The following is a 14,212-nucleotide window of genomic DNA, read 5'->3' as shown; positions in this document are numbered from 1 at the left end:
CCTGCTGATGTGTGCAATGGTCGGACACAGCCCCTGGTTCCTCCTCATCTCCCCCTGACAATGAAAAGGAGCAGATGGAGGACCCCCCCCACCCCCCGCACCCTGAGAAGCCAGGAGGAAAGAGGGGGGTCCATCCCCTCACAAGGTTTCCTTGGCTGGGTGAAAATCCTGGGTGACTGGCGGAGCCCACTGCAGGCAAGAAAAGTCACTCTCCCCCAGGCAGGTGGGGAGAGGCGCAGGTGTAGAGGCAGGCAGGTGATTAGCTTTCCCCACTGCCAGGTGCTTGGGCCCCTTGGCGGTGTTTGGTGTGGTTCAGAAAGGGAGATGGGAGCACTGTGGGCAGGCTGATTTTTTTTTTTTCTCTCTCTTTCTTTCTTTCTTTCTTTTTGGTACTGTGGATTAAACCCAGGGGCGCTTACCGATCCACATCCCCAGCCCTTTTTTATATTTTAATTAGAGACAGGGTCTTGCTGAGTTGCTTAGGGCCTCACTAAATTGCTGAGGCTGGCTTTGAATTCAAGATCCTCCTGCCTCAGGCTCCCAAGCCGCTGGGATTCTAGGCATGAGCCACTGTGCTTGGCCCAAGACATGGATTCTTGAGCACAGAAGTTCAGAGTCTGATGTGGAAGATGCTAATCCCACAAGGCAGAAGGAAATGCCCATTGGGGCGCAGAGGAAATTGCCACCTACCTGTACTGGAAAAGCTGGACAGTGTCGTGGAGGAGTGGCCAGCTGAGGATCTTGGCATAGAAGGGAATCTACGAGAGTAGGAAGGAATCGAATTTCTGACCATTGGGAGAAGTGGTAGGAACCTGGGGGCTGGATAGGAACACATAGATCCTGTCCACATGGGACCCCCCCCCCATCCCAGTGTGGGGTGAACCTGAGCTCAGTCCACATCTCCAGGGAACCCACACGCGCACCCACTCCTGCCTTGGATGTGCCTCTGATTCCTCCTGTTCCAGCCCCTCTGATTCCCCAACAGGCTGCTTCCTGGCAGCCATAGTAATGAGCCCTGCTGCGTTGTTTTTTTAAATCAGACGCAGGATGGCAGGGTTTTGCGTTGGCTCCGTGGGCTTTTATTATCTCTCTGTTCCCCCACAATTTCCTGTGGCAGTGATGTGTGAATGTGTTCCTTAGTTGGTTCTTGTAGTACTATTCTAGTCGCTTGATTAGTTTATTCCAAGAACTAATTGCTGGCACGTGTCCTTAGTAGCTCTAATCTGTTGGTGTATCCCTAGGCGTGATTCAGGAGCACAGCCTGGGAGACACTGTGGAACTGTTTAATTCATGGCTCTCAGGCACTTCAAACTGAACACGTTCTGTGCCAGGCTCCTGATCCCCCCGTGCACCGACTACCAGACTTACTCCTCCATCTGTATTCTTGACGCCAATCATCAGCATCTCAGTCCCATTTTCCAACCGAAAAATCTTGGTGCCCTCTTCTCACATCTACTACCAGTCAGTCATCAGAGCCTGTTAACAGTGACTCAGAAACAGCCCTCCCCAATCTCAGGGAGGCCGTGGAGATCAGACAGTGTCCTTCTGTTACACCATCCCCCCTCTCCCTGTGCCCAGCCCCCAGGCAGCTGTGGATCAGGAATCTGGGAGATGGCAAGCAGAGGGAGGAGGGGTGCTGGCTACGCACCTCACCCCTGGGCTGCACTCCCAGGGCTGGGGGATGTTGTAGGGCAGAGAGCAGCCTGCAGTCAAGCCCCAGACCCACCACCCCGTGGCCTGTCTTGGATTAGATCTACTCTATATTCAGAGAAAACAGAATGGGTCTTGCTTTTAATAGAATCAGTTGAGCACCAAAAAAAGAACACAGTGGAAGAAGGAAAGCAGCTTGTGCCTTCCCCGTGCCACACAGTCCAGCACAATCTCTCCATCTGATTCTCACAACAACCACCAGACTCTGGAGGCTAAGGCAGAAGGATTGCAAGTTTGAGGCTAGCCTCAAACTAAACAAGACGCTGTCTCAAAAAATAAAAAGGGCTGGAGATGTAACTCAGTGGTAAAGCACCCCTAGGTTCAATCCCCAGTACCCCACCCCCACAATTGGAAGCTGGCAAAACAGGAAAATGTATTTCCATTTTCATTTAGAGACAGGGTCTCACTGAGTTGCTTAATACCTCGCTGTTGCTGAGGCTGGCTTTGAACTCATGATCCTCCTGCCACAGCCTTCCAAACCACTGAGATTACAGGTATACACCACCACTCTTGGCTATGAGGGTTCACTCTTGGTGCTGAATATTACATTTTTGAGATTTAACAAAAGGCTTAAAGAACAGAAGATTTTAATAATAATAATAATAATAATAATAATAATAATAATAATAATTAGCAGGATTGAGATCTTTGCTTGGATACTTCATTCCATCAATGTTCCCTGTCAGCACTGGGATACAATGAACAGGGCATGGTCAGAGCCTCAAGAATTTCACAAGGAGGAGAAAAAGGTTAAGCAACTACAGCCCTTGGCCAATTCCAGCCTACTGCCTGTTGTTGTAAATAAAGTTTTATTGGAACATAGCCACATCCATTCACTAGGTGTCTAGAGCTACTTTCACACTCCCAAAGGTCAAGTTCAATGGTGGCGACAGACCACACCCTGGTTAGTTGAAGGCAACTGGCATTCCCTGTCCTCCTACCACCACAGCCAGCATAGTAATGGCAACTACTTTCTGTCTGGACCTTTATATAAAAGGTTTCTGGCTCTTACTTTAAACAGTTTTCCCACAGTGTGCTAAGTGCCCAGAGAGCGGACCTGGGTGCCCAGCTCTGCCAAGCTGGGGGATGCACCAGAACCCACAGGGTGCCTTGGGAATGCTTTGCCCTGCAGGTGTCTGAGCAGGATCTTGAAGACTGAGCTGGAAATAACCACATGTCAAGGAGAGCCAGCATCCCAGGCATGGAGGGTGGCTCTTGGGAAGGAAGGAGATGGCAAGTGATAAGGCGTGTCATGCAGTTAGGGAACAGTATGTTTGGGTGGGGTTGGAGAGGCCGGCAGGAGGCTGATCTCCAAGAACCTCAGATGTTACACTTGGAAGTTTGCATTCCGGGGATTGAATTCAGGGGCCCTTGAGAACGGAGCCACATCCCAGCCCTATTTTGCATTTTATTTAGAGACAGGGTCTCACTGAGTTGCTTTGTGCCTCACTGTTGCTGAGGCTGGCTTTGACCTCGTGATCCTCCTGCCTCAGCCTCCCAAGCCGCTGAGATTACAGGTGTGCGCCACCACTCCCAGCTATTAGGGTCCACTCTTGGTGCTGCATATTCCACGGGTTTGGACAATTTTATGATGCCATTAATCAACAATTCACGCATCATACAGGGTAGTTTCATCACTCCCTCCCCCAGCTGCTTGGAACCACTGATCTTTTTGCTGCCTTCACAGTTATACCCTTTCCAGAGTGGAATAAGAATCATACCATCAGTAGCCTTTTCCGACTGGCTTCTTTCCCTTTGTAAAATGCGTGTAAGTTTCCTCCATGTCTTTTCACAGCTTGGTAGCTCATTTCCTTTCAGCACTGAATAATATTTCACTGTCTGGATGCACCATAATTAATTATCCAGTTACCTGCTGAAGGACATCCCTGTTGCTGGAATTTTCAGCAATTACCGATGAAGCTCATATGAACACGTGCAGGTGGACTGTGGTTTCTTGCTTGTACTTATTGCCACCTGCTTTCTGGCTTTCTTTATTTCCATACATTTATTCTCTTTCTTCCCTCCTGAGACCTAGGCTCCGTGAGAGCAGAGAAAGCCGTCTGTCCCCCACACGGGTATTTCCTAGAGCAGAGCCTGCCACCAGGTCAGCCTGCTGCATGAATGAAGGCCCCAGACAGCTGCCTGCGACCCTGCGGCAGCTTCCGCTCCAGGAGAGGAAGGGCTGCCTGTCTTTTCTCCCCATCGCTCCAGATCTGTTGTGACCACCAGCACAGCCTGCCCAGACTGGGGCTGTGGGAATGCGAGGAGCTCCCCAAAGCAACAGCTTGTGGGAGGGAGCCGTGGGCATCTCGTCCGTCTGCTGGGGACAGCTTGTGGAATCAACACCACTACCCCCCACCCCATCCCAATCTGGGAAAAGCAAGCAAATCAGGAAAAGAAGGAAAAAGAATTTTCTATTTTTGTGATCATAGACAAAGGATTTCTATAATTCCTTACTACTAATAGTGATAATGTCACGGAGGTCCTTTTGTCTCTTGTGAGCTCAAATCCTGCTCCGTGGCTACAGCTAGCATTTATCAGGCTTTTTGCTCTGGGCCTTTGCTTCCTGCTTTATGTAGGAATTAAGCATCAAATCCTGGCAGCAGCCCTCTGGGACAGGGGCTGGTGTTATCTCCATTTTTCAGATGAGAAGTACAAAGCTCTGAGGGGTCAGTCTTTGCCCAGGGTCCCCCACCTTGTAGGTGGGGAGTAGCTTCAAACAGGCAGTCTGGGCTGCATGGCCAATGTCCTCAAACTGAACCAAGAGACTGTTACATCCAGCAGCCTTTCCTGTTCCCTGGTGGCAGATCATGACCCAACTCCCCAACGCCCCATCTCAGACATTTCAAATCTGATTCTCTCACAAGACTTGCAAAATGCCGAGGCTCTGTGCTCCAGCGGGTTGCTAGAGTGTGTGGGCCTTCCCTGAGTAAGATAACAGCTTCCGTGGGCATGCAGATTCACCAAGCTAAAAGGAAAAAAGATCTGCAGCCTGATGTGACCCCTGCCTAGAAGGGCGAGAGTCTAGGAATTTGCATGTTTAAATAGTGCTCAGGTGATTTCTGCCAAGTACTCTCCACGTTTGGGGATGCTGTTAGTTAAGACACCTTACCAGGTGTCACTTGGATTCTTTAAACAGTGAGCTTACTACTTAATGCAATAAGGTGTTTTGTGTCTTGGTGTCCCTGTTCTTTTTCTTTTCTTTGTGTGTGTGTGTGCAGGGCAGGGATCGAGGGGACATAGGCAAGATGTCCCCCAGTTCACAGTAGCCCATCCAAGCCCATACAGATTTGGCTTTAGGATTTATTCATTTTTGTTCTTGGACTTCCTCTGTCCCCGAACAATGGGCCCGCCTCTACTTATTTTATATGTATTTTATGTCCTTAAAATCTGCGGCTCATCTGTTTGATTAGATATTAAAGGATCCTTCAAATACATATTTGTAGCATGAGTGGGTAGAGTGTTTAATTTTCTCGAATGGTATTATGGAATGGATGAGATCATTCCCATGTACCTCAGAGAACCACCTCCTCTCTGGAACTTTCTCCTGCTTGAACCTAATTTTGCCCCTCTGAAGCAAAAAAAATTCCTCCCCCTCTTGCAACATTCTGTGACATTCTTGATGGCCCCTCTTCTTCAACCTCAACTCGCCCTTTCCCCTCCGCTCTTTCTCCTAGGATATGGGATTCTCCTGGTCCTCCCCAGGACGTAGTGCTTTACCCCTGGGCATTAACCTCTTGCAACATTGGAAGGGTCGGGAGAGGACCCTGGGAGGTGGAGTGACTGGATCCACTGGGAGGTGGACTGGGCTGAGTTGGGGTGTGGACCTCATGCTGTCGGTTAGGAGCCCCGCCCCAGGGCCCTTCTTCCTGGTCATCAGGATGGGGGAACTACAAGCCCTGCTGATTGGGGGTACCCTCCTGCATGGTCTCTGCCTTCCTTCTGCCGTTCCTTGGCACCAACACCCCCATGCCTCCCTTCCTCTGACTACATGGAACCTCCTCTCCGTGTCTGGGAAGGGTTGCTAACCATGCACCTGTCCTCCACACTGAGGGCCCTGTGTGTCCATGTGGAGTAGCCCACCCTCCTCTTCCTTGGTCCTGTCATCTTTATGAGCGCACTGGAGAGACCATCGTTATACCTTCCTTTTTTTTTTTTTTTTTTTTTTTGAGGTGATACTCACGTAAATCTTATTAAAGTGTATGATTCACGAAGAGCTTGCTACTGTCGTGTATAACTGATTAGAATAAATAAATAAACAAAGTGTACGATTCAGTAACACATTCACAATATGTGCAGCTACCACCGCTGTCTAGCTCCAAAACATTTCCCTCATCTCCAAGGAAACTGTCTCCTTTAGGCAGTCACTCCCCAGTCCCTTTCCCTCTGCCTCTTGTCACCACCAGTCTGTGTTCTCTCTACATATTTACCTATTCTGGATCTCTCTCTTTCTCTCTCTCTCTCTCTCTCTCTCTCTCTCTCTCTCTCTCTCTGGTATTGGGTATTGAACCCAGGGGTTCTTAACCACCAAGCCACATCCCCTGCCCCTTTTTATATTTTAATTAGAGACAGGGTCTCACTAAGTTGCTCAGGGCCTCGCAAAGTTGTTGAGGCTGGCTTTGAACTTGCAATCCTCCTGCCTCAGCCTCCCAAGCTACTGGGATTATAGGCATGCGCCACCGTGTCTGGCCAATTCTGGATATTTTTATATGAAATTCAGATAAGGGGTCATTTAGTAGGTGACCTTTGGTGTGTGAGTTCTTGCACCCAAAGTGCTTTTGGAGTTCATCTGCAGTGTCACCTGTATTTCGTTCCTTTCCATTGCTGAATAATATGCCATATAGGTTTATCCTGAAGTCTGCATTCATCTGTTGATAGACATCTGGGCCGTTTCCATCTGTTGGCTGCTGTGAAAGAGGCTACTGGGGACAGGTGTGCACATGTACTGGTTTTAATCCTTCTGAACACGTACTTAGGAATTGAATGTCAGGTACATGTGGCAATTTTATGTTTGACATTTTGAGGAACTGCCTATACATTTCTTTTTAAAATAGCAACTCCATTCTAGGCTTTCCAGTATATCAAAATATATATATATATGAAAACTGGGTGGACTGGGCTAGGAGTCCAGCACCTCTGGGTTCTCTTCCCAGCCTCACCAGTCGAGTGATCTTCAGCAAGTCACTTCCCCTTTCCAGGCTCTTGCTTCCTCATCTGAAAAGTATGGGCATAGTGTGAAACTAGTGAATTTTTAAATTCTCTTTCTCTTTTAAGATATGGTTAAGAAAATCAAGTTCCAGAGAAAGGAGAAGAGGATCCTTAGGCAGTTAAGAATGATTATCTCAATGATCTTTCCCTACTGTACTGTGTTGTTAGATTGTAAGTTCAAAATGTCCCAAACAACTGGGACACTTTCCAATGTGTTTCTGGGTAATGAATAGATTCTGGCTTCCTAGTTCCATCAAGAGGCCCAAAATAACATATCCTCCCTTTCCCATCACTTCCTAACTGCTTGGCCAGTCTGAAGCAAAACGTGGTGGTCCTGAAGCCAAACCTGGAGCCATCCCCACCAAACCCTCAGAAGGAAGGCTGAGCCTCCCCCTAGTGCAGGCTCCCTCACTGGAGAGTCTGGTTCTGGTTGGAGATGTGTGGGCCAAGGAGAGGCATCAGTGGGCCCCTGGGGGACAATGTGAGGACCATCTTAGATAGCTTAGAGGAAGAACCATGACCCCCATTCTACTCTCTTATCCCTCTTCCAGCCTGTTGTTTCCCTGGCCGGATGCATCATCTTACCTGTAGAGAGGGGGTTTCTCCTCCACCACCAGGTAGCCCTCACAGGATGCCCCCAGGTCCACCGTATGTGCTCTCTTACTCCTCCTGGTGGTTTTCTAGGGAAAGATGAAGTTAAAAAAAAAAAAAAAAAAAACTTTGAAGTGATTCCTTATTTCATTCAATCATTCATTTGTTCAAGTTTTTATGCTTCCATATACCTATTATTTGGGGGAGGGTACCAGGGATTGAACTCAGGGGCACTCAACCATGGAACCACATCCCCAACCCTATTTTGTATTTTATTTAGAGACATGTCTCACGGAGTTGCTTAGCGCCTCACCATTGCTGAGGCTGGTTTGAACTCTCAACCTTCCTGCCTCAGCCTCCCCAGCCGCTGGGATTACAGGCATGTGCCACTGCACCCAGCTATATCCACTATTTTTGAGGACCTTCTCTATCTTTGGATCTGTGATCCATCCTAGGAATAGAACAATAAACCAGACAGGGCACCTTCCCTTATAGAAGGTTCACTTTTATAGGGGAGACAGACAAGTGATTTTTCTGAGTGAATACAAAGTGAAAAGTGTCTGAATGCAGGGGTAGAAGGGGTATGGGAGCACAGAAGAGGGACATATATGTTACACTTGACAGATCCTAAGAAAGGACAGACTCAGTGAGTATCAGGACAAGGTTAATCTGTACAGAAGTCAGTGGTCAAGACAGAGCATGGTGCTCCCACAGAGCCAAGCAGGGGAGGGTGATGAGAGGAGCCAGAGGGGACATGTGATGCGGGGTCTCTGTGCCTATCAAGGAAATTGGCGTTAACTTTCAGGCAGCCTGAGCTATTGAGAGGTGGACGAGGGAAGTAGAGTGTTTAACTTGCACTTTAGAAAGAACGGTTCTGAGGAAAGGTAGCAGAATACAACAATTACTAATAGGGCATTATGTAAAATTGTGGATGTGTAACCGACGTGATTCTGCAATCTGCATTTGGGGTAAAATTGGGGGTTCATAACCCACTTCAATCTAATGTATGAAATATGATATGTCAAGAGCTTTGTAATGTTGTGAACAACCAATAAAAAAATAAATTAAAAAAATAGAACAAAAAAAAAAAAAGAAAGAACGGTTCTGGTCATGGGTGGAGAAGGGGTCCAGAGCAAGGGCAGAAGCAGGAAGACCACTTAGGAAGCTCTTGAAGAAACTCTGGCATGAAATGATGATGCTCAAAACCAAAGAGAAAGCAGTGTGAAGGGAAGCTCTTGGAGGGAGCCCACAGATACACAGAGCTTGGGAGCTGGAACTGGGCTCAGCTCCCAGGAAAGAAACTGTGACTCAGAGTCCTTCAGCCTGCCCCACAACCGGGCACAGGAGGGCATCTCATCCTGTTTCAGTGATCAGTGACCCGCTTCCTCTTCCGGGTCTCCAGAAGGATGCCCCCTGACCCCCCCAGCTCTTTCCCTGACCCGTCCTCTACCTCCTCCATCAGGAAGGTTGGGTGGGTGTATACAGTTGACAGTCCATGTCAAGTTGATGCAAATAAAAGAGGAGCAGAAGAACTAGGTGTCCATTTAATGGGCAAGGAAGCTGAAGGAGTTCTGGAGATGCCCCCTCCTGCCTTCCCCTTTGACTTGACCCCGTGGTAGAACAGCAAGCTGGATCAATGTTTAAGACACACATCAGACCTCAGGCAGTCTCAGTGCAGTACTCGAGTCTCGAGTCTCGGATGCAGACCCTTCTTGTGCTTCTCTCAGGAGGAGGGGAAGGACGGTTAGTGTCTTAAGGATCTTCAAGGGCTCCTAGGACAGTGGTTTTTTTAATCCTTACCCCATAAGCTCTGCTGTGACTTCTTGTACTTGTGAATGTGAACTCTGAGCTCTGGTAAATGTCGCTCATTCTACTCATCACACAAAACCTGTTTCTTCTGGGTCACTGTCTCATTACCTTTAAAGGTACAATATTAAAAGACCACTACACCTTAGCTGCACAAAATATCCACAGAAATCGCTCACTGAAAACACATTATCAAGCCAGGCACGGTGGTGCACCCCTGTAATACCAGCGGCTCAGGAGGCTGAGGCAGGAGGAAAGGCCAGCCTCAGCAACTTAGTAAGACCCTGTCTCTAAATAAAAATATAAAAAGGGCTGGGGATGTGGCTCAGTGGCTAAGCACCCCTAGTACCAAAAAAATAAAAATAAATAAATAAAATAAACAACACATTCTTTACTGGGGAATGACGCTAGCCAAATATATTTGTATGACTATGTAACAACAAATCCCATCATTACATACAACTACAATGTACCAGTAAAATATGGAAAAAAGTTTTAAAACAAACACATTCTCATCAACTTCCTTAATAAGACTCCTATAGCTCAAGAAATAAAGCTGATAATCAATAAGTGAGATCGCATCAAATTAAAAACTTCTGCACAGCAAAGGAAACAATTAAGGGTGTGAAAAGAGAGTCTCCAGAATAGGAGGTCTTTGCCAACTTTGCCTCTTCTGACAGGGAATTAATATCAAATGGCCAAAAAAATATGAAAAAAATGTTCACTGTCCTTAGTAATCAAGGTAGTTTTGCCAATCAAAACTACACTGAGACTTCATCTCACTCCGGTTAGAGTGGCAATCAACAGGAATATAAATAAGAGCAATTGCCTGCAAGGATGTGGGGGGAAAGGGACATTTATATATTGTTGATGGGCCTGTGAATTGAAGAAACCACTTTGGAAGGCACTGATGCACTCCTTGGTATTTATCCAAAAGAACGAAAATCAGAGTACTATAGTGATATACACCAGTGTTTATAGCAGTGCAATTCATAATAACAAAGTTATGGAACCAGCCGAGGTGCCTGTCAGCAGAGGAATGGATAAAGAAAATATAGTATATCCACACAATGGAATTTTACTCAACCATAAAGAAAAATGAAATTATGTCATTTGCTAGTAAATGGATAGAACTAGAGAACACCGTGCCAAGTAAAATGAGCCAGATTTAGAAAGTCAAGGGTCAAATGTTTTCCCTCGTAAGTGAAAGCTAGTCATTGAGAAGAAGCAGTAAAAAGGGGGGGGGGTCTCAAAAAAAATAGAAGGCAGATCACTTGAAAGGAGGAGAATCCAAAGGGAGGCAGAGGGGAGGACATAAGGAAATACTGGAGAATGAAATCTACCAAATTATGCTATGTCTGGGTACAAATAAATCACAATGAAGCCTGCACATGTAATTATAGTGCACTAATTAAAATAATAATAATAGAAGGGAGATCAGTAGAGCAGAGCAAGTGGATTGGGAGAAGAGGAAGGGAAGAAACTAGGGAATGAGACTGATCAAATTATGTGTCTAGGCTGGGCACGGTGGTGCACACCTGTAATCCCAGCAGCTTGGGAGGCTGAGGTAGGAGAATTGAGAGTTCAAAGCCAGCCTCAGCAAATTAATGAGGCCCTAAGTAGCTTTGTAAGACCCTGTCTCTATAAAATATAAAAAAGGGCTGGGGATATGGATCAGGGATTAAGCGCCCCTGTGTGTAATCCTGGGCACACACACAAAAAAATATGTGCCTATACGAATATGGCATAATGAATCCTACTATTTTGTATAATTACAATGGAACGATAAATTGTTTTAAAAAATAAAATAGAAGGTGCACAGAAAAACAAAACACATCCTTTGGACAACCAGGTTTTCATCTATCTAACCTGCAATCCCTAGTGCTGCCAGTGTCACCCTGCCTCCTCACTGGGGTCAGAGGTCATCACTGTTATCTTGTCTCTGTGCCTTACTCTAAACACAGTCCCAGGCACCCTGAGCACACGGTGCAGGGAGGCCGTGAGGTTGGTGTGTTTCTTATAGTCCGATGCCTGGCATCTTCTGGATGCTGGACCCGTGGACCTGGTTTGTTTCCATAATTGATCTCTGCAATTGTGCATTGATCCTTCCACAACAATGATTCTCAGTTGTGGGTAGCTCTGCCCTCCTGGGACAGTTGCAGTGTCTGCAGACATTTTTGCCTGGTGGCAGAGGTGGGCTCTCCTGGCATCCATCAAGCAGAGCCCAGGGATGCTGCTCAACATCCTACAGTGCCCAGGACACTTCCCTTCACCAAGAATTGTTGGATTCCAAATGCCTGCTCTAGGACCCCCTGCTCTATGACCGAGGGGACCCTCAAGTCCTTCAAGGGTCTGTAGGATCACAGCAGCAAACCACAACTTCAAGAAAAACTTACTTACTCTTTTTTTTCCCCCCCACAGCTGAGCTCTGCCTGGGAGGCCCACTTAGAGCCACTCAAGGCACCAAGACCCCAAGGGCTGGGGAGCAGGGAGCGGGGCCTGGTGCTGAGGATGGCCAGGCAACAGCCGCTGCCCTGGGTCCACGCAGCCTTCCTCCTCTTCTTCCTCAGTCTGGGCGGAGCCATCGAGATTCCTATGGACCGTGAGTTCTGCTCCAGCCTCTTGTTATTTGTTTCCTCCTGGTTTTGGGAAGAGGAGAGAGAGGGAAGGGAAGGTCAGGGAGAGTTAAGTCCTTTCGAAGGTTGGGGAGAGGTAGCAGCGTACTGTGGGATTCAAAGCAGACTTTCTCTTCAAAGAATCGACTGGGGCTCTTGCTCAGTGGTTTAGGATGGTCTCAGGACTGTGGCTGGGTGGATGCTTGGGCAGCCCCAAGCCTGCTGAGTGGAACCCAAGGTGGTAGAGTTTGGAATTCCCACAGCCACATGGAATTCTTCCCTTTGCTCACCTCCGTGGCCCTCTGTGGTAGTGACTTGCCTTAAAAGCCATTTCCAAGGTCAAGTGTAGTGGGTGGCTCTTTCTTACCTTTCTAACCACCTTACGTCCACAGCAGAACCCTCAGGCCCTCTTGGCTGGAGTGGTCGGGAGGACAGATGCCCTGGGGGCCAGTTGGGAGGGGAATTATCTGGCTAAAGGAGACATTCAAATAAAGCCACATGATAATGCTACCTTGGGAGGTCCAGGCAGGGATTCCTTCTGTTTCTAACCTTGCCAAAGTAATGTTGCAAAGTAAAATCGGTATGGTTCTGCTTCTCATGGTGGGGGTGCTCTCTGCCCATCAGAACCTTAAAGTAAGGGGCTTTAAATGCTGACCCCACAGCTATGTCTCCACCTACCTATTGCTGTGCTCGTAGATGACCCATGATTGGCAGCCATGCTTGCCACAGTTCTGTCACTTCTGCTGGGATGTCGTAGCATCCCAGTGCTAAGGTGTGGGCAGACCACTTGAGACCCCTGTTCCCTGCATCAGGGAATACATGGGACCTGCATGATGTCAACACTGACCTTCTCTCCAGTGGACAGACACCTGGGGAACAGTTAGGAGAGTAACATAGCCCCTCAGATGTCCCCAAGTAGACCCTCATCCAACTCCACACCACCATTAACAGCTGCCCCAGAGGAGTGGCACCTCTGGAAGACAAAGACCAGTAGGGACTGTTAAGTTGGATCCAGAAGCAAGATGGACAAGGCCCCCACTGCCCTGGGTGTGCAGGTGTGTGCATACACATAGGGAGGGAGGAGAGGAGATAGAAAGGATCAGTTCCCATGGCGACCGCCTGCAGCTGGCTCCAGGAGCATTTCTCATTAACGGTCCCAGGCGGACATCTAATAAGGAGCGTGATAAGGCCACGTCCCTGGAGAGGAGAGGGGTGCAGAGGAAACTGGGTCATCAAGAAGGTGGTGAAGGCTCATTTCTCTCCTGCCACTTGTCCTCCCTCACTCGCCTGCCACTCCAGGCTTCAGGGGCCAGAGGAGGCGGGGTTCCCTCAAATAGATGGCTTTGGTGTCTGTGCTCAGGATCTAGATTTCTAAACTCCACTGCAGACAGAGACAGGGTGAGCCAGTCAGTCTCTCTCAAGTCCTGCCTGTGGCGGAGAGTGGAGAATGCCCCGACCTCCCTGCCACCCCCCACCCCAGCGTCCCTGAGGAGACCAGGAGGAAGCGCCCCTGCGGTGGTGCGTTCATGGAAACTCAGGCCCTTCCCTGCCCGGGGTCAAAGGGCAAATTGGTGGTGGAACCAGGAAAGGGCCTCAGTTCTCTTGAACTCCAGTTTGGCACTTGATATGCCCCACCCCTACCTCAAAATCCTGCCTCGTCTTGGTCCTTCTTGGAATTCTCTGGAATCAGTTGTCCTTTGCCGGGCAGAGAGCTAAGTGCTGCACACATCTTACCACATGTGATTCCCACAGCTCATCCAGGAAGCAGGTATAACCTTAGCTTACAGGTTAGAACACAGGCAAGGGGCAGAGCCAGGCCACCATGGCAGTACCTCTTCATGGAGAGGTGAGTCCTGGGGTGGCCCAGGCTGCTGGGAGCGCGCCCTACCCCTGGATGCTGCAGGGGCCTACGTGGCCACCGCAGCATCTCCAATGAGTCTACAGCAGCTGAGCACAGTCAGCAGCCAGGCAAGCCCTTCCAAGAGGACCTGTGTATCCGGGAAGAGGGCCCAGTGGGTTTCTCCCTGGGTTTCTCACTCTCCCCATTGCTGAGTGGGAGGTACTGAGGAGCCAGGGGTGGCCTACTCAGGTGAGTGCCACTCATGTGCACCTTGGGGAGTGTTCTCTGTGCCCTGAGACCAGGGGCACCACTTCTGCTCTAGGAGTTGGGGTGCTCTGGGCTTCCTGGATGAGAGCCCTGGACTGCCTCACAATCCCTCATTCAGGCGCCCAGCCTCCAGCGCCCACTGCCTTGCCAATGAAGTCACACGCACCTCCCTCCT

General features: G+C 48.6%; 1 protein-coding gene across 1 annotated transcript in view; it reads left to right on the top strand.

Moving 5' to 3' along the window:
* NFASC (neurofascin) overlaps nt 1-14,212 on the top strand; it is a 175,289-nt gene that overhangs the window by 89,234 nt on the left and 71,843 nt on the right. Inside the window, exon 3 of the mRNA XM_081299468.1 lies at nt 11,737-11,917. Coding sequence (XP_081155594.1) covers nt 11,737-11,917 — 181 coding nt within the window. The remainder of the gene's footprint in view (nt 1-11,736; nt 11,918-14,212) is intronic.

The sequence above is a fragment of the Spermophilus citellus genome (assembly GCF_964194105.1).
Source record: "Spermophilus citellus genome assembly, chromosome: 6".
Taxonomy (NCBI): domain Eukaryota; kingdom Metazoa; phylum Chordata; class Mammalia; order Rodentia; family Sciuridae; genus Spermophilus; species Spermophilus citellus.
This window is presented reverse-complemented; position numbering and strand designations above follow the sequence as displayed.